At 36.7% G+C, this 25,723-nt stretch overlaps 1 protein-coding gene across 3 annotated transcripts in view; it reads left to right on the top strand.

Moving 5' to 3' along the window:
• Positions 1 to 25,723, top strand: part of Prkg1 (protein kinase cGMP-dependent 1) — a 1,167,449-nt gene that overhangs the window by 934,942 nt on the left and 206,784 nt on the right. For all 3 annotated transcript variants that reach the window (XM_021720211.3, XM_005340332.4, XM_078042034.1), the window contains one exon: positions 25,104 to 25,181. In XM_021720211.3, coding sequence (XP_021575886.1) covers positions 25,104 to 25,181 — 78 coding nt within the window. The remainder of the gene's footprint in view (positions 1 to 25,103; positions 25,182 to 25,723) is intronic.

Raw genomic sequence — 25,723 nt, 5'->3', positions numbered from 1 at the left:
TATAATGTAGTGTGTCTATCCATGAGTTTTTGTATTACTCAGTGAGTGGTGGGCTCTCTTTTCTTTGCTGTTCATGGCCTGAGTCATGACTTTACATCCACCTGCTATTCTGCAGAATTTTTTGTTCATGAGGGAATGAATTTCAGAGACAAATTGAGGATAGAGAAAGAACCAGGGAAAACATAAACGATGCACTTTACAGTATATCAGAATACAAGCATTAGCTTTTTGCTTATGTCTACTTAACTATTAAAAGCACTGTGTAAGATCATTTGCAGCAGCGGTTTTCTCTTGCATTTTTTCCCCAATTCTCTTGACATATGTGATTGCTCCCTTGGCAAAGGCACTAAAGCTTGTTGAAATATAGTTTCCTCAATTATAATACATTCACAGTTTCCTATATGACCCATGATCTAGCTCTCTGAAGTTTTATGTTTCATTTATTTTTGAGGTTTTTTTTTTTCCTTTTGGTCTAAACCTCCTTGTCCTCAAACTTTTTTCATCTTTGCAAATCCAGGTGTTTAATCTTATAGGTGAACTAGAAGTAGGATGGAGGAGCTGGGATTGTGGCTCGCGGCACAGTGCTTGCCCAGCATGTGCCAGGCACGAGGTTTGATTCTCAGCACCACATACAATAAATAAATAAAATTTTAAATTTCATCAATAATTAATAAAAAATATTTTTAAAAAAGAAGTAGGATGGAGAAAGTCATGAGGGAAACAACCTGAATAAGAAATATTTTAAGAACAGCAGTTGTAAAGAAGTTTTGAAGTCTTGTTCTCACTTTTTCATCCTTTGGTTGCCTCTGCCAGTAGATGTGCATTTCACCTACGTACATTCACCCAGAAGATGTCATTAATATCCTACAAAGACCCCACAGACTTTTTGTAGGCCCTCAGGTCCAGTCACGAGCCAGGCACTGAGTCAGGAGTGCCGGTCTAGGGCACACACGAGCAAGAGCAGTGGCATTTCTCAAATTGAGCAATGTACGAGCTGTTATGGGAGCACACAGGAGACACAGAGAAATCAGAATGCCAGTAGTGTGAATACTTGGTTCTTTAAATCTCTCCTGTTCCACTTCTTATTTTTTTGCAGCCTATCTTTGTCCCCATTAATCCTATGTTGAAGCCTAGTGCACAAGAGTGAGATCTAGAATCAGAGACATGAAGTGGACATCCAGCTCCTTTATACAAATTTGCTTGTGGCCCCAGGAAGCCATTTAACCTCTTCATCCAATTTTCTTATTTATAAAATAGAGATCATAATAGCACTGCCTAGCTTGTAGGCTTATGAAGGCTAAAGAAAAGTGTGTGTGTGTGTGTGTGTGTGTGTGTGTGTGTGTGTATTCTTACATATGGGATAATATAATAATTATTATATGCTTTTCATCATATATGATAAATATGTATATATATGTTTAATGTGTACTATAACTCTTGGAACATAATAAGTGCTTGATAAATATTCATATAATTATTTCTACTTTTTGTCTCTAAATATTTTAAGAAGACATTGGTTCCATCTATAATCCTTGAGAGATTTCTATCTGAAATATTTACTCTTCTCAACCATCCATCTTTTTGGCTGTAAACTCCATGATAGTGGGGACATTTCTTTGTGTGTGTTTGTGTGTGTGTGTGTGTGGTGTTTGTGTGTATGTGTGTTTCTAATTACATTTTTAAGTCCTAATAAAGTTCTGACACAAATAAATATCAGGTGAAAAAAGAGAGGCAGAAGTTAATTTCCACGGTCAAAAACAACAATGATCATGTCAGCCACATGTCAGTAAACAGAAAGAAATTTTTTAAATTTATTAAAATGCGATACAGATGATAGAGTTAAAACTAAGACATCACTGCGTTTCTTCAGTGTTTCCTGGCACTAATCCACCCGTGGTCCTAGAGCCCACCCATAAAAAGATCCTCAACTTCTAGAGAACATGTGAGCAGAACATGTTCTATATGGAGAATGTACAGTATTCTCTATATATTTTAGAGAGTTTATTTAGCTTCATTTAAACATAGATATCAAGAAATATCTTATTGATGTAATCTCGGTGGGATCCAGTTCAAGGAGGAGAGATCATCACACTGCAGAGTGAAGACTGGCAGAGAAGTATTGAGGGGGAAAACTTTCACATTTTACTTAATTTGATGATATTTTTGTTGCTATATTGTTCAGCCAACATGTACTATTTGGGGAATTAAAATATGACTTAGGAAAACTGCATCCATTATAAATATGGTTTGCTTAAATCTTCTCTTGCCTTCTTTTCAGTTATAGTTTTTGGACCCAACAACATGTATTCTCTTTAAAACTGTGCAGTTCTTTCTATAGGAAAGTTGTCAGCAAAGTTTTGCTGAAGTTATTTTTTACCTATTGGAACATTCCTTTTCATTATTTCTTCTACTCTTAAGAAATTTTATATATAGAAATATGGAACTTGTGACTTATATAATGAGGCAGTGTGGCTTTAGGACAATTGAAGAAGTAATACCAGTCTTTTAGAAATGGTTTAACAGGGGTCCTTTTATTAAAGAGAAAATTGTTCTAATTAGTTACACATGACAGTAGAATGCATTTTGACACATTTTTCAGAAATGGAGCACAACTTCTCATTCCTCTAGCTGCTTCAGTCACCCTAGTAGTGTAATCATACATGTATATAGGGTAATAATATCCATCTTATTCCACCACTCTTCCCATCCCCGCATTTCCTTCCCTCCGCTCACTCCCTTCTGCTCAGTACAAAGTTCCTCCATTCTTCCCTATTCCACCTCTATTGTGGATCAGCATCCACATATCAAAGAAAACATTCAGCCTTTGTTTTTCGGGGTTTGGATTATTTCTCTTAGCATAATATTCTCCAGTTCCATCCATTTACCTGCAAATGATATAATTTCATTCTTTAAGGCTGAGTAATATTCCATTGTGTGTGTGTGTGTGTGTGTGTTATATCACATTTTCTTTATCCATTCATCAGTTGAAGGGCATCTAGGTTGGGTCCACAGTTTAGCTATTGTGAATTAGGCTGCTCTAAACATTGATGTGGCTGTGTCATTGTAGTAAGCTGATTTTAAGTCCTTTGGGTGTAAACCCCAGAGTGGGATAGCTGGGTGGAATGGTGGTTCCACTCGTTTTCTGAGCAATTTCCATACTGCTTTCCTTTAAAAAATTCCTTCTCACTACACCCTAATCAAGTCATGTTCACAAACCATCTTACAAAAGACAGGTCTGAGGAGGCAAAGAAATGCAATTTTTATCAATAAGGAACATCTGTTTCTTTTCATAATTTCCAATGTTCTTTCACTTGAGCCCTCTGAGCCCCTTTCTCCCCCCTTTTCTATCTGCCCTGCATTCTTAAAGAGCCCCTCCCCCACAGTGTTCTGTGACTGTGAGTCTAACTTTTGGTAGAAATATTTCCCACACTCCTTCAGATACTGATGAAAATACTGTTCTGGCTAGACTGTAAGCAGAGTCTAAAAATGAAGAAAGTATGAGAGGATCCCTGAATTATCAGCGTAATAAGGATCATTTAGAATATATTGAAAGGTGGACATGACACACACAGGCAATGACAGCCCCTGAGTTACCCCATAATCTCCAAAGGGCTTAGCAAACTTTTCCTTCCCAAGCCAGAGAACAAATATCTTCAACTCGGCAGGCTGCAAAGTCTGGGGTAACTATTGAGCTTTGCCACAGATCTCAAAGCAGCCATAGATAATACATAAATAAACAACCATGACTGTGTCCTAATAAACTTTACAAGAAGGTGATCTACAATATTTTAAGAGCAAAAGGACACAGTGCTGGTCGAGATGAGTATATCAGAATTAGGTGGACTAAGTAGCTCTTATCCAGGGAATAGACCACACTTCATCTCTTTTGTTTTTCCTTCCAAAATAGACATGCCTATTCTCTGCTTAACCCAGCACATATAAAAATCTATAGAAGCCGGTAGGAGACTTCGCTTAATCTTTAAAAGTCCATGACCTTTGCACCCCAACCTTTGCAGTGATAGAACCTATCAGTGTTGGGAGAGGTGTAAATTCCAATTCTTTATGCTGAAGTGTGTTCCCCATTATCCACTAAGACTTGCAACCAGTGTCTGGTTTTAGAGACAAACTCCAGAGTTCCCAAGACACAGCAAAAATGAGTGCTCTGGAAAGAATATGCCAGGGGCTCTGTGGTCGTGGTGCTGAAACAAGCCTTTCCAATCTCCAGAGACTTCTGGCCTCTGGCTGTCTGTTCAGTCCCTCTTGTTGGTATTTGTTAACTCAGATGTTCCACGTCTCCCATACCTGGTTCAAGCATGCAAATCTGTTCTGTCAGTGTTGGACAGTTCTTTCACTACTATCCTGTGTGACATTTAGAATGTGGACTGCCCAGAGAAAAATGTGACATGATTACTTTGTGTTCCTAAAGGGCTAGCAGATAGACCTCTGTCTGTGTAGGCATGCCCAACAGCCTTGAGTGAACTTGCATAAAGACCCTTCCTTCCCCTGTACATGTGTGCCTGCAGAGACTTCCAGTTCTTGTTTCTAGAATTCCTTGGCCGTGCTACACAGATCTGAACTAGACAGATCGGCTGCTGTTCGTGAGCCTGTGAATACTTTGCCAGAAGTTTACATGTGCTTTTATTTTCCCCTTCAACTATTTAACTTTGCAAAAATATGTGTCAGTAATGAGAAGGCTGACTGGAGAATCAGAGATGGATGATCCCATAAAACATTTCTCCCTTCCCCTCACAATGATAAACTACTTCCTTTCCTCTGCTTTGTTGTCTTATCTAAAGCCTAAGGACACAATTATTTCCCACGACATACACTTTTCAGGCATCACCAAGCTCAGTTTTTCCAAGGACTCATTTGCTTCTTTTTGGAAATAGATTTCTTCAAAGAGAACTAACATGGACTCTGTTTAGCTACCACATGTAATTCCCAGTCCTGCTACTTTCCATCACTGGTTAAAGGCATATGTTTTGCAGATTAATTCCATTTCTAATTATCTTTAATTCCTCATGTTGTCCCCATTTTATGAAATCCCACACATTAGCCTTGTATAGGGATAATATTGCTACTCAGCTTTTTCACAACTTCTGTGTCCCCTGGTTTGTGCTTAGTTATCATCTCTCACCTTCCCACATTTTGCCCTTTTGCCAGGAACAATATTGAGGACCAATTGAATCTATATCATAAAGATGAAGGGGTACAATTGCCACTACTACTAATAATTCTTTAGCTCTCATGGACCATACACTATGAGAAGGACACTCTTCTAAATGCTTTACATAACAGAAATAATGTATTCTCACAGTGTACTATGTGTATATCACATGGTTATTATTATCATTATTGCATTCACTTTTAAAATAAAGAAACTGGGATTCATGAAACTTACATTCTCTCAGGTGACCTGGAGTTTTAGAGCTATGAGATGTGGTCCTTACTCTTAGGAATCTTATATATTAAGAGAATAGTGAAATCAGGAACGCTTAAAAATAATTTCCATTCTGAGCAGGGTGTGATAAATGTCAAACAGTAGTTCAAGACAGGTGGTTGGAAGAATGCTGGGAATGCACTGGGACTGGGGAATCAGGTGCGTCTTCAAGGAAGAGGTAGGTTGCATTGGCTCCTAAACAGATGGATGTAGGGGACAGTCTTCAACTGAACGTATAGTACAAGCAAAGGTAGAGACATGCACCTGTGTTTGAGAAGAGTGGGGAATTTCTTTTGCTGTGAAGAATGGATATGCTCAGAAAAACAATGGCAAATGTAATGTCAGATCTTGAATCAAAGCCATTTGTATTTTGAAGTATGTTGGAAGTGAAGAGCCCTTGCAGAGTTTAAGAAAAGGGAGTGACAGATAAACCTGCATGTCATTTAGGTTTCTCTGGCAGTAGTGTGAAGGACACTCTATTGTTTAATTCTGCTCCTGATGGCATTCACTTTTCTTTTTCTTTTACCTCATTATGCTCCACTGTGGGTATCTTGCAACATTCTCTCTAAATTGTCTATGTTCTATCAAAAAACACTCAATAATAGGAAGGAGAAGGAAAGGAGTGAGAGCATATTAGCTGGGGTGGTCAGTTCTTCCTGTAGGTGATTTAAAACAGAGGCCTAAATCAATGTCCAGAGCTAGCCAGGTGGAAAATTTGTGTCTGTGTATGTGTGTGAATGTGTGTGTGTGGAGGAGGGCATTTTAGTCAAAAGGAAGTATAAATACCGCAAAGGAGAGAAAGCTTGATTAATCTGAGGACCTAAAAGATGGTTGTAGTTATTGGAGCAGAGGAGGTGAAGGTTCAAGTGATAAGAGATTAAAAATCAGGGTAGCACGGTAAGTGCTTTGGTTCTCATTATCAGTTGTGGTAGAAGAGAGAATGGAATGATTCCAGCAGGAAGAATAATGCTTTCGTTTCTTTTGACATTCTCTTTGATTAATCTGTGGAGATGTGTCTTATTTAAGACCTCAGGAATATGGAGAAAGTGAAATCAAAAAGGTCGAGTTGGACTTGGAGGTGGCTTGAAGAGGTGCATGATAATGGCTAGTGGTTCGATTAGAGAGAAATTTTTAACCATGGTCTGGCTATGGGGTGTCAGGGAAAGGGGTTGGGGGTGGTAAGATTTGGAGTCTGGTGTAAATGCTAGATACCATTTTTTGAGGAAAGGAGGAGAGGGGAAGGATTAGTTCAGATGTGGATTAGATGTGGTAATTGTGAATTGCCAGTTAATCATTTAAGTGGTTCTACTAATGAGGCCATTGAATATGAGTCTGGAGGTCAGGGTTGCAGAGATAAAACTGTGAAGGTGATGACACAATACTTAGATTTCCTTTGGAATGCTGGACAAAAGAAAGCATGCAATTTCAGGAACCTTTACAATAGTTCTGCTGTAATTCATCTGTTTCAATAGCGACAGGAAACTAGAACTTGCCAATTTCATAATAACCTTGTATATATATTTAGTATTAAGAGCCATCTTTTGGCAATCCTGTAAAGTACTCTTTACTTTTCTGCTGTTTTCTGGGCAAGAATTCACTCAGTTCTTGTGTTCTACTTATGAACATCAATTTCCTTAATTAAAAGTATTCTTTGGTCATGCACAATTTGTCATTTCTAGTTTGATAGAGATCAACTGAGGCATAGCATACCACATTCTAAGAGAGTTTTTTTTTTTCCTAGATGAAATTACTAAATCATGAACTGTAGAGACCTGACGATGACTCAGGAAATGTGACATTGGGCCAAATTTTGCTCTTCTCCTAAGGAGAAATATCAGAATGAATGGGCAAGAAAATGTCTTCATTCATTTTGTATTTTGAAAACACTTTAAAGATGAAATTATGTATTTTTAATATGTAAAAAATAAGAATGACTATGTATAAGATGAATTTAGTTTGCTGAATAAATTTGTTTTTGACAAGATAACCAGTTTCCTGTTCTATACAGTCAACAAAATAAATTATATTTTAAAAGATAACATAATATGCTGAGTCTTCTGGAGGGTCACTATCCTCATTCCAAATTAGCCCTGTAACAACAACAACAAGAAAAGTTTAGGACCTTTGAATTTTGTGAAAAGTAACCTAGTTTCCTCCATATTCTTCTGGCTAATATTCCTCTTGGTGATTTTTTAATGGTTAGTTAGCACTGTCAAAGAAAAATTGCACGGGGCAGAATTAAACAGGCGGGGAAGACTTTATTCAAGATTATGTCAATAGGGGAGCAGGTCAAACTCTATTCCATTGACATAAAAGGGATAGGAGTTATAATCAGGGAACAAGTTAATGGAAATGGAGTGGAGGACCTTGGGGGAAGTTTGGTCAATAAGATTAAGCCATCTGTGTTTACTAATTGGCAGAGGGCGGGGGTGATTTCTTTCTTGATGATGACATTTTCAAAGTCAGGACTCCCAGGTACTTGAGAAAGATTTCTGGGTTGTAAAACTGTCAGAGTCTGGAAGGAGATTTACATCTCAGAGGGATAGAGAATGTTCTCAGATAAGGGAGGACAGAGCATAAGAACCAGGGAGGAACATGTCTAAAATCTAGGCCAGCTGAGGGGAACTTCAAGTTGTATCAGTTAGCACATCATAAGCTCTGCACCCATGAGATGTAGATATTCTCAATCATTTATAAAGAGGGCAAATTCAGAACCCATAGACATGTTTTATTTGGGAGAAAGAAAAAGAAGAGCTGCTTTAGCTAGTAATTTTATCCATCTAATTTACTAAAGTGGGTTTGCAGCCCTTAATTTTCTTACAGCTGTTTGCTAGAATTGGAGGTCTTTATGTCAAGGACCATAGCCCTTGGGTTTGGAGAGTCCTCTACACCCCCAAGCAAGATAGACTCCTAGGACCTCAGCAGTTTCTAGCAGGTTTAGCTTTAAACTCCTGTTACTTGCATATACAGGCTCTAGGGTTCAGAGAGTTCCCACAGAGGCAAAGCATGGAGAAAGAAGGAAAGTCAGATTTTTTTTTTTTAAGTCTTCGTATACTGTATTTACTAGCTGAAATATATTTTATTATAATGTATTTTATTAGTGAGCTGCATGACCTTTCTTTGCTTCAGTTTCTGAGATATTGTTTTTTTCTACATTCTATAAAATTGGTATGATGATAATAATATTTATTCTTTAGAGTTATTTTGAGGTTAAATGAGATCATGCTTATAAAAATTGGACTGCCTAGTTTATAGTAAAAACTCTAAAAATAATTTTTATTGCTGTTATTTCTTGGTGCATCTCCTCAGTCTCTCCACTAGATTTAATCTCCTTTAAAAACTGGAGCTGAATATTTCCATCTTTGGATCTCTAGTGGTTAATGAAGGTCATCATACACATTCGTTGACTGAATAACAAACTTGTGAGCATTGCTGGCACTTCTTGGAACATGTTTTATAAGTTAGAGTCCCCCAAATAAGATTGTTTGTCAGTATTACATATAAATTCATAACAGGCCAGACCCAAGCCAGATCCAAGAGAGAGAATGAATAATTCAGTGTTTTAAAAGCAGAGGTTTAAGGCAGGGGGATGTAGCACCTGAGGCTTGAGAATTATAACAGGAGCCTTGTAAGATATGCTGTTTTGGACTTTATTATCTGGTTGATGAGGGCCACCTGGGGTATGAGCCAGAGTCTGGGGACATACCAGAATGTCTGGCATAGCAATGGACACACAGTAGTATCTCACAAGATAGCATTTGAGTGAATAGGATGTAAATTAATTACTAAAAAGAATTAAGAACAAAATAGATCCCTGTGTGCTAATATGGAAAGATGTCCAAAGACATGCTAAGGACCAAAACAATTATCCACCAATATGTGTTTTATATTTCATGTGTGGAAAAATTTATGTAAGTATATGCATTGGAGTGGGTGATGGTGGTGGGTAGGTAGGTGTAAAAATATCTAGAAAAATTAAAATGAAGCCTTTTAATGGTAGTTATCTCTTAGGATTGAATCATAGAGTTGAGGCATTTGTTTTTGATGTTTTACATAATTTGCATTATTTGAATTACTTATCAAATTGCATGAATCATTTTTGTGGTGGTCCTGATAATAGCAGAATAGAGAAACTCTCTAAGTAGTTCAGAGGTGTAGCTATGTTTGAGACATCTTTGAAATGTAGTCTACTCAATTCTGGTTTAATTTTCATTCTGTTTTGATCTGATTAGAACCAAGACTAAGAGAGAAAATTATATATCTTAATCTTTATACAGATGTCACATTATTTCTTATAATCACCACATTATTTATAGTCAATACTTCACTAAACATAATATGACATCCTAGAATTTTCTGTATTGTGCTATGAATTTGATTAATTGTAACTCCATTGCCAAACAACGAAAAGTAGTTCAAATATTTACATTGACAGCTTTTCAGATTTGGTAATGTATCCTGTGAAGAAAATTGGCATTATTTAAAGTTGAGCTTTAATAGTAGATAATTGTATATGTCAAACCCAGGATCAATATCAAGGTTTAATAATATTACAGAGTCCTCAGTCTCATTCTTTAAATATTTCAAGCATTAAGACGATGCTTCCTACTACGGATAAGAAAAGGCATGTTAACATCAAGGAGCATTAAAAATGAGAGAGCATTAATTCTACAGATTTTCTGCTTGTTCTGTGTTACTCTATTGTGTTAAGTATGAGTTATAGAAAAGACAAGGAAAGAGTTATGTCTTAAAGAATTCATGATCTGCAATGGAAAACCTATAAGTCAGACTTAAGATTATAGAGGACCAAAATGCTAGGATATCACAGGAAGAGAGACTTGATATGAACACTGCCAAACATAGTACAGTTTCATAAAACAAGCACAATTAAGGAATGATGTCCACAGAGAATAAACTGTGTCTATAAACCCAGTGGTACAGAAAACCAATTCTGGCTTGATGGAAATCCATGGTTTGATATTGTTTATACTCAGCATAGTGGTTGGGAAAGAACAGATATTTGGCCAAAGTTTTAAGAGCCATGGGACTACTAAAAAAAAACTTATATTTTCCCTGTGAGCAATGAGCAACTACTGATAATATATATCTACTCTATTTGGTCCTATAATGTAGGCTAGATAAAGGAGGAGATTTGAAGAAAAAAAAAAGGGCCAGTTGAATCCCTCAAAAATCATAAATGATGAAGGCCCTGAGTCCCTGACAATGAGGTGAAAGAAAAGGAAACATCAAGGAGATAGTCAAGAGCATGAATTAGCAGGATTTGTTACCTGATTTAAGATGAATAAAGCAGGTTGTCAAAGTTGTCTCCACTATGTGGCTCAGTGACTGGGCAGATTCACATTATCTAGTCATAGATGAGAACTGAAAACATTAGAGTTAGGTTTCTATAACATATAGTGTAACATGGAAAAGAGGAGATGGGCTTACATTAATTTTCCCAGAACCATTATTAAAGACAATGTGATCTCCTCAAAGCATATTCTTAGCACCTTTGTTCAGAATCAACTGGCTTCCCCAATCAGTTCCCCATGATTGGAGAGGCAGTTGCTAAACCAACCTTTAAAACTAATTGAAGAAGATTTTTGTTTTGTTTTGTTTTGTTTTATTTTTTAATCTGTTTGGGAAAAAAATATTTCTGAAGACAGGATCTAGATTATGGGGATTTACAGATAATCTCTTTAGGAATCTTCAATTGGAATGTTAGCTTTAATCGTGTTTTTTGTTTTTGTTGTTGTTGTTATATACTTTGTTCATCTTGCACAAAACTCAGGTGCTCTAGTATGTGATGGGTATCCCACAAGGATAGCATGAATAACCCAGAATTAGCAGGGATTAGAGTGAGGATTCAGCATCTTTATTTACAAATATATCAAGATGTTTGGAGGACACATAAAATTCCGTGGAATGAATCTGAATGCTTATTGTTCCTACTTCTTGAAACCTTGTTAAACTCTGTATGTAGAGTAAAAAATTACTAAAAGAATGGGGAAAACATTACAACACCAACAAAATTTTGGAAGCTGAAAAACAAGAATGAGTTTTAATAGAGAAGTGGAGACTTCAGATGAAGATAAATCTGCCACACCAGCCATAAGGCACAGTATCGGAGGAAACAAGTAGTCCTGTAAATAGAGAATGGCTGAGACTGAATGGGGTGTTTACCTTAAAGTTATAAGGATGTTAGAAACATTTCAAATAACTTATCATTGCACCTTCAAACAGTATGATGTCAGCATAAAGACAGACTTATGAACAGAAATAGGGAGCTTTGAAGTGAACCCACACATATGCAGCCAACTGATTTTGAATAAAGGTGCTAAGACCATGCTTTGGGGAGATGACATTGTCTTCAATAAACGGTTCTGGGAAAACTAAATATCCACATGCATAAGAATCAAACTAGACTCTTGTCTCTCATATTATGTGAAAGTCAAGTAAAAATGAATTAAAGGCTTTAATATAAGCCCACCATTATGAAGCTACTAGGCAAAAAGGAGAAATACTTCACAAAATTGAATGATCAAGGACATTTTGAATAAGACCATGAGAACACAGGAAACAAAAGCAAAAGTAGGTGAAGGTGATTGCATAGAAATACAAAGCTTCTGCACAACAAAGGAAATGGTCAATGGAGTGAAGAGACAACCTACAGAATGACAGAAAGTTTTTGCAAAAGACATTTTGTGACTATGTCTGCCTAGGTGAAATGCAAATAAAAGAAGATGTTAAACTTATAACTTTGTTCCTGGAACTACACTTGAGAAAGAACATAACAGTCTGTGTTTTTCCATTTGGTTGTCTGTGAGCCTTGAGGTCACTAGAGAATTGCTCAAGAGCAGTAGTTACCTAACCTGGATGCATTGTGGCAATTATAACCTCAAAGATCCAGTGAAAGGGTGATGTTGAAAACCTTAATTCAGAGGAACCCAAAATGTGTATGTAGGAGAGTGGGGCATGTGTTTTCTTTTTATTTGAATTGGCACAGACCTTGTAAAAGTTTCAAATTTTATAAATGTATTGATGATGGCGGCTGATGCATCAGAATCTCCCAAGGTGAGACTGGTGTATAATTTTTATAAACACCATATTTTATTTTAAATACCCAAGTCAGAATGAGAACAACTTTCCTAACCAATCTGGAAAATTGTTTTGTTTTCTGCCCCACTTTGTTGAGTATATAGATATAAAAGATCATGAGAATGGGATAAGGAGAAGGAAGTAATTAAGTCAATCTTACATTGAAAATCTATGCTGGCAAATAGCTGCTTTAGAAAATGTGTTCCTTAAACGGATAGATTAAACTAGTTTCACATTAAATAAAAAATAAACAATGAGTTGGCTGAATTGGAACTTTTTCTTAAGCTAAAACCATTACTATCAAAAAGTGACCATGTGGCTTATATTGTTCCTAGGGTTGCAATTCTTGGCATGGAAGTGGGATATTGTCCACAGAGCACTCACATCAAACAGACTGTAGTTAAAGTTTCACATGCTTACACTGAGAGCCCTATATGTTTTACTTTTTTCTCTTCAAGCACATATTGCTCTTACCTGCACATCCCATCATACTCAGCTCACATATTTTGAGGACAGAATCCTACAAGCTTGAGAGCCTTTAATTTCCATCAAGATTTATATATAGCTCTCCCTTGTGTATTTACATGTCAACTTTGGCTGGTAAACTCTCTTCTCTTGTTTTTATTCCTTGGTTTCTCCTTCTTTTGGAGTTATGCTATTTCTGGAAAATACTACTTTATTATTATTGTCTCCTTTGAGTGCATCCCCTTAAGCATAACTCCTGGGAGGGAAGGAGAGGTCAAGCTCATTGTTCTGTGTAACTTGTATCTAAGGTTTAAATGGGATTGTTGTAATCTTGTGCCTGTGTTAAATAGATCCTGGGTGGACTGTTCCCAAACTTAGTTGACTTGAATTTGCATCAGTGAATTCTAAGTGCCTGCTTAGGGTTGGTATTGATATACTGAATGCTACAGACTGTTTCTCTAACTATATCTGACCTATGTAGCATCCCTGATTTTGGAATATTGGTGCAACATAACACTCCTGTGCGTGGTAAGGACTTCTCAGCAATTAGCCATGGCTTTACAATATGGTCTAAGATTTAAAAACATTCCAGAGTCAATTGAGTCAATCTGTCTTCTGCTGAGGAAGTCCATACAGTGGAATTCCAGATTAAAAAAATAGCATTGTACAAAAGACCCTGCCATTTGTAGGGGTCATGATTTGAAATCATGAATTCTTTAAATTCTAAAAGAATAGGACATTTTGGGAGCCTGTCAAGAAATTATTGTCCTGTGGCCTAAAGTGATGATTCTGGTTTTCTACTGGACTGCTGATATGCTGGCTGAAAATTGTTATCCTTAAGTGTGAAGTTATTCTCTTCCCAGTGAAATAAGCCTGGTGCATCATTATTTCAAATTAGAAAAATCATTCTGTCCTTTGCCACTAACACATTATCTCTTTTTCACCTACGATTTAAATGTTTGCAAATGAATTTCCTTCCAACATAGCCTGGTTTTATCTTGTTTGATTTCTGGTTTGGACTCAAGAGTCTTCTTTCTACAGAGTTCACCATGAACATAAAGGCAGTATTAGAGAGGATGGAATAGCTGCTCTTCTGAAGAAGCCATGCCTTGAAGATATGCCTATGTTAAATAAAAAAGCAAAGTGAAGTAAAATCCAAGTGTCTTGTAGCCCATGTACTTTACTATAAAGGAAGCTCTTTGTTAGTCCCATCTCTGAACTTAGAGCTTTAGTGTAAAAGTTCTTGGCCATGGCTGACCACTGGAATCACTTGGAGAATCTTAGGGATTATGGGGGTCCCGGCTCTAGAGGTCTAACTTAATATATTTGGGAGTAGGACTCTGAAGTTCTCTCTGGTGGTATTAATGAACAGTCAAGGTTAGAAGCTGTATGGCTTTCCTACCTGTGGTTTCCCATTCCATAGATGATTAGAAGCAGATATCAGCCTGCATACCTAGAACAAGGAGAGACTATATCCTCAAGTGTTCTGCAAAAAATGGTTCCAACCTAAAACTGTTCTCTCTGCTGTATTTCCTCACCATTTGCTTAATTCCAATATTTTGAAGAATTCATACATTCACTCAAAAAATATTTGAAAAGCGACCATGCTCCATCTGAACTCATACTGACTTGGTGTTGCTTCCATGTTGAAATCCTGTCTGTGGGCCCTCCCATGATGGCTAAAGTCAAGCAGGCATGCCATCATCCATGGTTACCTTTGTATCTCTCAAGCCTCAGGTCCTACTACTTGCTGCCTAAACTTAGGCTCTGCTAATGCTGAGAATATCATCACTCTCTGGCTGACTATGGTATTTCATATTTCTGAGCCCTTGCCCTTCCTTTCTTCTCTCCCAACAGCTACTTTTTCATCTAGGTAGTTCCTGTGCACCCATCAAGGCTCAAATTAGTTGCTATATTTTCTAGGAGTTATTCTCTGAACTCCCATGCTATTAAGGCTTTTATGCTGTACAGTACCTCCCGCAAAGCACTTCTGTGTTACTTTTAAATGGTCTGATTTCATAGTCTAAACTCTATCTCTTGAAAGCATGTCTTACTTGTCTGTGTGTACCTAGTACCTAAATTATTTACTTGATTATTTTTGATATGAACTGATTTGGGTTATGGCATATTGAGGCACTTTGAAGTGACACTGAAGGTTGAGGTAAGTCAGAACTAACATTTTTTGCATCGAGGAAAGAAACAAGAGAACTCATAAAAGGTCAGTGGTGGAGAGTAGCCTCATAAGACTGTGTCACCTGCCTGCCTCAGTTACTACCAGGGCATACCATACTACCATACTTTGGCTTAGAACAAAAATGAATGTCAATGATGAACCCAGATCAATCAAAGAATATTGGATATGCTCTATAGATATTACTAAAAGTTTAAAATGAGCATAACAGCCTAAATGAATTTCAACTAAATCTGTGAAAATAGGAACAGGAGTTTTATGGAAGTTTTGCTTAAGAGGGAGAGATACATCATTTCATAATGATGCAAGGTATATTATATCTTATGATACTATAGCCTTCATTTCACTTTTTACATTGCATTTATGGCCAGAATAAGTCTTTTGTCACAGCCATATAAAATGCTATTGCTAGGTCAGATCCATTATGTAGTCTCAAACAAAACTGCTGCCAATTTACCTCACCATATTCCCATAAAACCAGGTAGGGAAACAGAATAAAATGAAAAACTGACTCTCAGTGAGATTTATTTTTAAAGGGGTTCTTTGTGAATTTCTCCTCTAAATACAAAACAACACAGGCTTGAACATAATTAAATTAGTTCCCATATTTATGCTTAAAAACTCTTAAATGTCACACCTATAAGAAGTACCTTTATATTCCATTTCAAGCTTTCAGGGAATAAAATAATCCAGGTATGTGCTTAGCATTATGGCTGCCACATAGCTAGAATTCTGCAGATGTTAAAATAAATAATTACTTTTTAGTTTTAATCCCTTATCTGAAAAGTGGAGATAATATAAGGCTTTTAGTATCCAAAGGGCTTCTTGTAATGGCTAAGTGTGTGCATATGTGTGTGCATATATTCTTTGAAAATTATAAAATATTTGTTAGTAATACTAATTTAATGATTTTAAAAATTGAATGAATAGCCTTGTTAAGGATTTGATGTCTTAAAAAGTGCAAAACAAGCAGTACATTAATACAAATTCATGTATTTAATAAGTATTTATTGAGCCCCTTGTAAGTATAAGATACTATAGCTGCTATAGTTGGGGTTGGAGGGTAAAAACATGTGGACTCCACTCTCATTTGGGTCAAAGGAAGATATTTAAATAAGATTACCAAATGGAATAAGAATTGTGAAACAAAAATGTATTATGTTATGGTAATGATGATTTGGAGGATCAAGGGAAGATTTATTAAGGAACTAGGTTTAATAAGTTGAGAAGGTAGTAAAAGAACATTCCACATTCCAACAAGAAGGAACAACAGGTGTGATGCACCTGAGGGAGAAGGTATCTGGGAGCAGTTAAGACCTGGAGATGGCTGCAGTATAGCAAGAGAAGGGTATTCAAACAAGTGCCAGATCCCAGAAGGCCTGAAACACCCCAGCAACGAGTTTAAATATGATGCTCCAGAGGAGGTAGAGCGCTTCAAGTTTTCGAGTGGAAGAGTGGTAAGATTATAGCTGTGTTTTACAATCAGTCTCTTTTAATAGAAGTAACTACCTTGTAATGGAGATACAATAAAATTCAAGACTTCAAAATCTCTGTCTAAGCAGTATATCTAGGAATAAGAGTAGAAACTCAAACTGTAAGCACAGGCTTTCAAAAGCAAACATGGATTCAAATTTTGTCTTCAAAGTTTGCTTGCCAGGTGATCTTGGAAAAATGATTCAACCTGTCCAAGCTTCCACTTTGCTCTATCAAATTGTAATCTTAAGACCTCAGAGGGCCATTGTCCTATTCGAGATATCCTTAACACACTGACTAGCATTTAGGAAGCATGAAATTAATAGCAGCTATTATGAATTCTGATGTGAGTTGCCTCTAGAGTGTGACCATGAATTTTTGCAGTTATTCTAAAATATCCAGTCATATTGTGTTCATGAGAATTAGTGGGATCTCAACTGAATGTTTCTTTAAAAAATAATCCCATTTCTGCTGATGGAAATAGTGGGAAAACATGCAAGAATGCAGCCTGAACTCCTTGAGGTCCCACTTAAATGAAAATAGTACCCACTAGAGCTTCCACAATAGCCATACTCTGAAAATTTGTCCTTACGATACTGGCTGAACTGCACATGTCCCAAACAGTAGATGGCAACTCTTGTGGATTGTTGGATAACAAAAGTTCTCCCTCTTCTTTTAAGTAGTGAATATCTGCAGAGACACAATGACATAGCTCATCTAAAAGTGGAATCTATTCAAGTTTGATTTACTTTTTCTGTGACATTTGCATACTTCTCTCTGGTGACCAAAAAGTCCATTACCCCCTAGATATGCAATCTCTGACTTGCACACATGTTGCTCATCTGTGTTTTCTCTTAATCTTCTCTTTCTGTGCTCCATTGCTATTACTATACACACCACTTCTAATGTTGGATTTTTTTCCTTTGCTATATCCATTTCGCACTTTTAGCTATCTAACTGTTAGCTGGGACCTCTGATTTTGGTGATGATATGTCCTCCACCCCTGTACAGGTTTAGCTATCTTATTTTTCTCTGTTCTGTCATTACAACTACCATCACCATAGTGATGTTCATCCTGAATTAGAACCTTTAAAGTATGTATGAAGCAGTGACTGTCAGGGGCTACAAAGGTGGAGAAGGATGTTTCCAGGGCTTTTCTTCAATGTTGTGGCCACAAGTCATTAACATGTTGAAACAGTACCACATCCGTAAGCGAACAGCCTTTCCCAGGAGCTTCTGACTGCTGCCCCAGAACATTCCTGGACCTCTAAACTTCCCCAGGATTTCAAGGGTCTTCAGGACCCTGTGCGAGCCTGTGTGCTTTCCGATTGGTGTGTGTCCTTGAGGTGAAAGATGTTGAGTGTTTTCTACTCCACATTTATTATTAGCTCCAAAATATACCTGAATTCCACATTCTTTAAGAATTGGGATTGTTCCTTAATTCTTGAGAAGCTCTTTGCCTTACCTACCCCAGTGTAGTGGTTCTGTGTCATATTGAGGAATAAAACTGGGGCAGGAATCATAAATGATTTTATAACCTCTACCTCTCAAACCAGTCTACATGGAAACAAAGCATCCTCATTGTGAGAGCAGTATCAAGTGCCTAAGGATCTATTCCTTTCCTCCCACACGTAACCTAGATCCCGCCTGCTTTCCCTTCTTTATTGTCCTCAATGACTCAAGATGCTCTCTAAAATGAATAGTGCTTTCCCAAAGAGAAATGCAAAGTGTTTATTTTAAAATCCTCAAGGATATTGAGTGAATTTGATGTACTTTTGACTTATGCAACTATGTCTGTGATAGGGTTCATGAGAAACTGTGATTAATTTTTCTTTTATTCCTCCTCACACTGTATTTATTTTGGTCAAAATTCAAAACATATTCATACTTCAGATGATGATTCTGAAACACTAGATTGTATGCTTCCCTGTGACACGTTTCATAATCTGTCAGGGCAAACAATTTCCAAGTTCAGCTGAAGCTAATTGCCTTCATAGATCAAATTGTTAAATTTGAGTTATAGTTTAATTATGTGGAATGAGAATGCTTGCTTGTCTACTCTATAAACCATTCTATTCTGTTGTGAAATGAATAGTTCTGAAAGGAACTGCTCCTTGTAGAGATTTTCAGCATTTTGTAGGCCTGCATTGATATATCTCTGAGTCATCATGCTATCGAATTTGATCACATCAAAAATCTCTGAGAGGAAAAACAGAGATTGAAAATCCATTTGGAAAATGGTGTCATTAAAGGGCTCAGTTAAACATCAAACAAAATCCAAGCATGTATGGAATTTCAGCTCAGATTTTCTCCTCCTTTATCTGATATTTAGAGTAAGGATTCAGTTAGTCCAGATGGCTACTGCTGGCCAACAGCTGTCTTGGAATCATAAATTCTGTAGGTACTCAAGAGGCTTAAAGTCTCATGATCTGATCTTGCCACCAAAAAAACTCAAGAATGTTTGAAGTTTAGGGAAGAAAAAAACCTATATAGTTTTCTTGCACAATGAGAAGTGTTAAATGTGTGGACAACTGAGTACTTAAATATGCAAAAATATAAATGATTGTACTTTGTCAGAAATCAGGAAAGATGAGAAGATTGAAGAGAGAAATTCAGAGACCCAAGAAGGGAAAAAAAAAGAGGTGACCTGAATCAGTGTTCTTTACTTAATGACGGTAATTATAAATCCTTTTAAAGAAGGATCAGTACTTTCAACATGTAAAAAATTATGGCATTTGCCAATTAATGGGTGGAGCTGGATAATATCTGGCTAGGTTAAATAAGCCAATCCCCCCAATCCAAAGGCCGAATGTTTTCTCTGATATTAGGAGGCTAATTCACAATAAGGTGGAGAAAGGGGTGTTAGGGAAGAATAGAGGCACTTTGGATTGGACAGAGGGGAGTAAAGGCAAGTGGGGGTGTTTGGGGTAGAAATGATAGAAGGAGTCAACATTATTATCTTGTGTGCATATATGATTACACAACTGGTGTGATTGTACATCTCTTACAACCAGAGAATGAAAAGTTATACTCCATTTATGTATGATGTGTCAAAATGCATTATACTGTCATGTATAACTAATTAGAACAAATTTCAAAAAGAAAAAAGTGAAATAATTCAAGAAAAAAGAAAAAAATACAATTATATTTGTTAATGATGACAAAATTACTAAAGGTGAGTTGATGTAGAACTCAAGATAACTCAGTGTTCTAAAGGTATTATATCCTTTGTAAAGAAAGAAAAGTACTTATTTTTTCAAAGTTTCATTGTTGGGGTAAGGAATACAGTTGGTCTTGGGGTCTACTACACACCTAAGTATTCACATAGATGTAAAACTATTTCATTTATAAGTATCCTTACTATATGTGATTCACTCAATGTTTTCTGTTCCATTAAAAAAGAATACTGTTTGCAACTCACTAAAGAGATTTCATGAGTTGAACTGAACAAAGGACATAGAAACATACTCATTTTCTTGGTCTCCTAGGCCCAAAGAGAATGTAAAGTTGCCAATAATTCCTGTTCATTGTGGTGACCATCCCTCTAATTCCTTTAAGAATTACATCTGGGCCCATAGCAAGGAACTTTTATACCTTTGTGTCAAATCCGAAGTGCCTGAGGGACAGGTTGGGAGACAGCCAATCTTGTGGCTTCATACATCCAGGTGCACGTCATAAATTAATTCCCTAAATTAAGCTCATTCAGTCTCAGACCTTCTTGCCCTGGGCACTTTCACACTTATCCCTTTCAGCAGTGTGGGAGCTTGTCACAATCAGCTCTAGTTCCTTATTAAGGCAAGGATGAATCATATGTCCTCAGGATCCGCCCATACAAAGCTACCAGGATGAGGCAGGGACCTGCCTGCTATTCTGCCCCTACAATGTCTGTCTTATCCAGTGGCGGTCAGGTTGACTTACACTGAATCCCAGGAGTTCAAATACAAATGGGTGTCTCAGCAGAGATGAGATTCTAATAGTACAATCAAGGCAGATGGGAATGTAATGATTCAGGCACTAACCACAGGCCTTGCTGAGGCCCAGTGATGAGAAGAAGATGCTAATGAAGATCTTGCAAAAGAGTGCTGCAGACAGAAGGCTCCTTAAGTACAAAGTTCTGAGGAGAGACCCAGCCTGGCAATACAAGGCTAGCATGTCTGAAACTGAGTGAGGGTGACAAGGATGGAGAGGTGAGGGGGTGGCCAGTCAGAATGCAGGGAACTGAAGAGACCACAGTAAGTTGCTTATGGTGTTAATTGTACCAAGAAGTCCCTGGGATATTTTAGATAATAGAATGATTTCAACTGATAAATTATTTGAAAATTTACTTGGTTGCAATGAGAATAAATGAACTGATATGTGGTAGGTGGGTCCGAGACAGGGAGACTAAGTAGGAGGATTTAGTCTTAGGAAGATGTGATTTTTGTCTTGGAATAGGAAGATAAAAAAGGGGAAAAAATGGGCTTGGGTCATATATTATAGGTAGAAACCATACTAATTAATGGACCATGGACAATGCTAAAGATGGGGGTTGAGGAAGACTACCTAATTCATGCCATTAATATTTTTGGAGCTTCTACTTAATCCAAGCACAAAGGTTTTACTGGAGATATTTTAATGAAAAAAAAATCAGACATGATTTTGCTTTCATAGGACTTAAAATCAATTGAAAAAATATCAATACAAGTAAATTATTAACTGAAAGCTCAGGAAAGGGCAATAAATAGAGCTTTATGGTATTATTAGTTCAAATAATGGGTCTAATTTAGCTAGGTTCTGTGTTGTGGTGGGATGAGGTGTGTGTGTGAGTTGGTGGGTGAAGGTGGCGTGTGTACAATAGTGATTGGCCAGGTCAGGCATGGAGAAAATCCAAAAGGGAAGAAGGTTGTCACAAGGTGCAATATGACAGGGTGTGCAGCATTGGGAGTATGGAGGCTTGGTGGTGGCACAGTTGAGGAACTGCCTTCAGGGCAAAGTGGGGGAAGGGTGCAAAGAAACCATGGCACTGAGCAGGTTATACACAGTCTTGTAGGCTGTGTTAGAGAGATTTGCTTTTATCCTAACAAATCTGGAATCCTTTACAAGGAAACTAACTAAATGCTAGGGTTGCTTCCCATTCGAAGCTCTCTGTACTTTTGTGATTTAATTTGAGATAAGAAACTGGCAGAGCTACAAATTGAACCTCAAAAATAGTGAAATTGCTGGCTTTTGGTTAGCATAATTGGAGTACCTTTCAAAGAATCAGCGTGCATGGTTTTCTCCTCCTCAGGTACAGTGAAATGTTTCAGGGGAGCATAGACATTCCAGTTCTGGTGTTATGACACCATTAATATTATCTTTCTCAAACGTGGAATGGCTTTAGGCACTGTCCCATAGGCTCCTCTCTGAATCTCTTGAGTTTTATGAACTTATGCAGCGTGGAAATATGTTCAGTGAGTGCCTATGTAAGTGAACTAAAATAATTGATATGACATTTGTGAATGTCAAGTTATAAAATCTATGTCAGATGATATTAAGAAGATTATTAGATAATTCAGATGAACTAAATAACTAGACTGTTTCTGGATATTTCTGCTAACCTCTCAATTCTCTAAGATGAAGTAATGAAGAACGTGAACAATTTAGAATTGCTGTTCTCAATTAGGTTCAAATGTGCCTCCAAAAGGTTAACTGGCAATGTCTTGGGACATTTTTTATTTTTACAACTGGGACTATAGTGCTACTGGTATCTAATGGGTAGAGGTCATGTCAGATGCCTATGTAAGACAGGGTATCCAGAACAGCTTCCTAAAACAATGAACTATCTGCTTCAAAATATCAGTAGTGCTAGGGTTAGGAAACACTTACCTTTGCAACTTTTAATAGGGACAAATAACTTTTTCTTTTTGAAAGGAAATAATTCTCATATGGATATGACTGTTCTTTTTTTTAAGGAAGGAGATGAAGGAAATGATCTCAGATGAGCTAAGATTTCTTCAAACTTATTAACATTTTTTAAAAATTACATATCTATAGTATTATGAGACCATAATAAGCTGCTGCATCTCCTCTTCTTGAGGTGGGATTTTCCTATTGAATATCCAGTGACCTCTTCTTCATCCTTTAGGTGGGACTCCAGAATCCTTTCCAGATGAACTATGGGGAAAAGTCAGGTTTCCTCAAGACTTTTCTCACTTAACCCTGGGTTTTAGTGCAATGTAGCATTGTGCATACTGGATAATTTTGAGGTTTTGAATAGTCTTGGTTTAGGAACCAAGTGATAAATAAGATGAATTGTAAGATAAATAAAGCTAAAGTAATACTACAAAATAATAATATTTTATTATATTTCCTTCTGACTACCAATAAAATGTGAGTTAGAGGATGTAGTTTGAGTCCCAAACCAGATCATTTAACGGGGCTGAAGTAGCTCTCATGTTATAGAAGTAGAGACAGGAACACACTCGCTGCAACAGGAAGAAGAACTTTCCCCTGGAGAAGCAGCAGAGGATGCTCTCCTTCAGGGAGAAGCTCCCTCCACAGTGAGGAAATAAGAAGCAGAGATGAGCATACCTTGTGGATTACTTACAAATTGATCACATAAGCCATGTCATCACGTCATCTCCTTTAGTGCAAGAGTGAGGGAAGGGAAAGAGAGGTCTGGGTTTTATTGAGTTCCATTCGTATGGGAGGAAACATCAAGAGTGGGAAAGATGCCATCCTTCCCCCTGCCCAACTTCTGCAAATTGTGACTCTCTGCTTGTCACTTTTAGCTGTTACCTGTGCTATCCAATTCAATAGCTACTAGAAATGTGTGGCTATTTTAAATAAAATTAAACACACTTGAAAATACTGTGAAAGCTCAACAACCCAAGTAGCAAGTGGCTACCATATTGGACAATGCAACTATAAATTTCTACCATCAAAAAAAGATCTACTAGGTGTTGCTATTAGGAATTTTGTCTTAACTCATCTTTGTGTAATCAATGCCTATAAGAAGGACATTAAAAAAATGTTTGAATGGATATAAAAAGCAGACTATTGTGATTTTGTTTTTCAAATCTCCGTATTGTAAAGATCTTCCAATTCTAATGAAGCAAGATGGAAATCAAATATAGGTAATCTTGCTAAATAGAATAAATTAGGTAAATAATGTGCATCCTATAATCCTAATTTTGTTTAGAAATAATTATTTATATGTATATGTGTATATATGCATACATGTTTATAATGTAGGAAAATAGTCTTAAAAGGTACATAACAGATTATATGTAGCATATAATGACTGAGATTGACAAGGAAAATAAGGAAAAACTGTTAACTAAAAATCTTGTTACTAGGCAAATGAACTAATTTGAGTGAAAAATAATAAGTGACAGATTAGGTAATATGTTAAATTTATAAATAAATAAGGAAAATATGGCTGCTGTCAATATCAAATATTATTGAAAGGTCATTTTAAGATAGAAGAGAATAAAGTGCTAAGAAAAAAATGGTATTGAAATATAAAGACAAATAGTAGTTATTAGTCTAATGGATGTTTTGTGTAAACCATGAAATCTGTTTCTTATGTGGTATGTAAGGTAATATTTTCTTTCCCAAGATATAGCTCTCCTGCTAAGCTGCAGAGAAGGATGGGGCCAGGTGGTACCATTACATTTCTCTGTTTTTCCTTGTGACCCAGCAACACACTTTCTTCCACCTCTCCTTATAGAAATTACTTTTGTTTATTGCAGGAGTAATCTTCACCCTGGGAATAGACTTAGTGGTGATATCTGAGTCAGACCCACTGGCTGTGATAATCCTCTTACAGTCTTAGCTTGCTCTTCCTTTGATAGTTTATGCTGGACAGATGCTGGACCAGAATTTAGCCCATAAAATTAAAACATTCTGTTTAACAGGGCTAAACCTAAATTGCTCAAGCAAGGACATTAAGTCATGAAGTGGTGCCTTAAAAAGTATCTTGGGTCATTTAATTTACAGTAAAAGTAAACCTAGATTCAAAGGAAGATTTTTTTTTATATGTCACAGTAATTTCTCAGAGGGAAAAAAATAAGCTATCATTATGAGAATGGTAAAACAAAATGAGAGTGACAAATAAAATTATACAGAAAGATCAGTTTAATTAGTAGCTCTGCTATTTCATTTCATGTTAGTTGATGGAAGAAAAAAGTATTTTCATCAAACAACTGAAATGAGTGAATTTAAAAAAGATAAATATAATTACCAAGAAAAATGATATTCACAAAACATTTTTAAATGAGCATTGTAGATGTGATATCTTTGTAATGATTGCATTTATTGACTATTATTTGTTTTCAGATCACAATAGATTCTCAGCTTGAGAGAAGAAATTCCTTCAGTGTGACTGCATCCCTGAGGACTGATATTTGAAGAAGTTGAACTGTTTTGTAGATCACTCCTTTCTTAATATTTTCTCTCACTATTTCTATTTTTCAGACTCACTATGAAAATGGGGAATATATTATCAGGCAAGGAGCAAGAGGGGACACCTTCTTTATCATCAGCAAAGGAAAGGTAAGCTTTGGTGGTACCAGAAGTGATGGAGGAAGGCAGGCTGGGGTGTTCAGCAGCACTGCTGGAACACAGGTGTTCAGCAGCACTGCTGGAACACAGGTGTTGATCTCGGGTTGTCCATATCCTCTGACTCTGACAGAGAAATATTTGAAAATGGATCTTCTAATGAATGATTTAGGGTGAAGAAGAGTGTAACTTGGAAGACCAGTAAGTACCTGAGTGCTAATAATCATAATAGTTCTTATAGAGGACACTGGTAAGTCTGTGTTAATAGAAAGGTCTCCACAAAAACACCACCAAACTTCTTTCAATTTAAAAGAAAATAAAAAATAAAAAGAGATCTCCCAAATTAAAACCATACAACAATAACAATAACAACAAAAATAACTAAGGGCACCTAAAAGATCCATCCAGTCTTCAGGAGCAGTAACATTGATATAATGAAGCATCTGACCTTTAAAATCAGACAGTGTAAGTTTGAATTTGCCTTTAAACTTAGCTACTAGAAATGTGTGACTCAATTTAGTCACACGAGGCAAATT

Source organism: Ictidomys tridecemlineatus, chromosome 1 (assembly GCF_052094955.1).
Source record: "Ictidomys tridecemlineatus isolate mIctTri1 chromosome 1, mIctTri1.hap1, whole genome shotgun sequence".
In the NCBI taxonomy this organism is placed as follows: Eukaryota; Metazoa; Chordata; class Mammalia; order Rodentia; family Sciuridae; genus Ictidomys; species Ictidomys tridecemlineatus.
The sequence above is the reverse complement of the archived record's forward strand: the minus strand, read 5'-3'. Positions and strand labels throughout refer to the sequence as shown.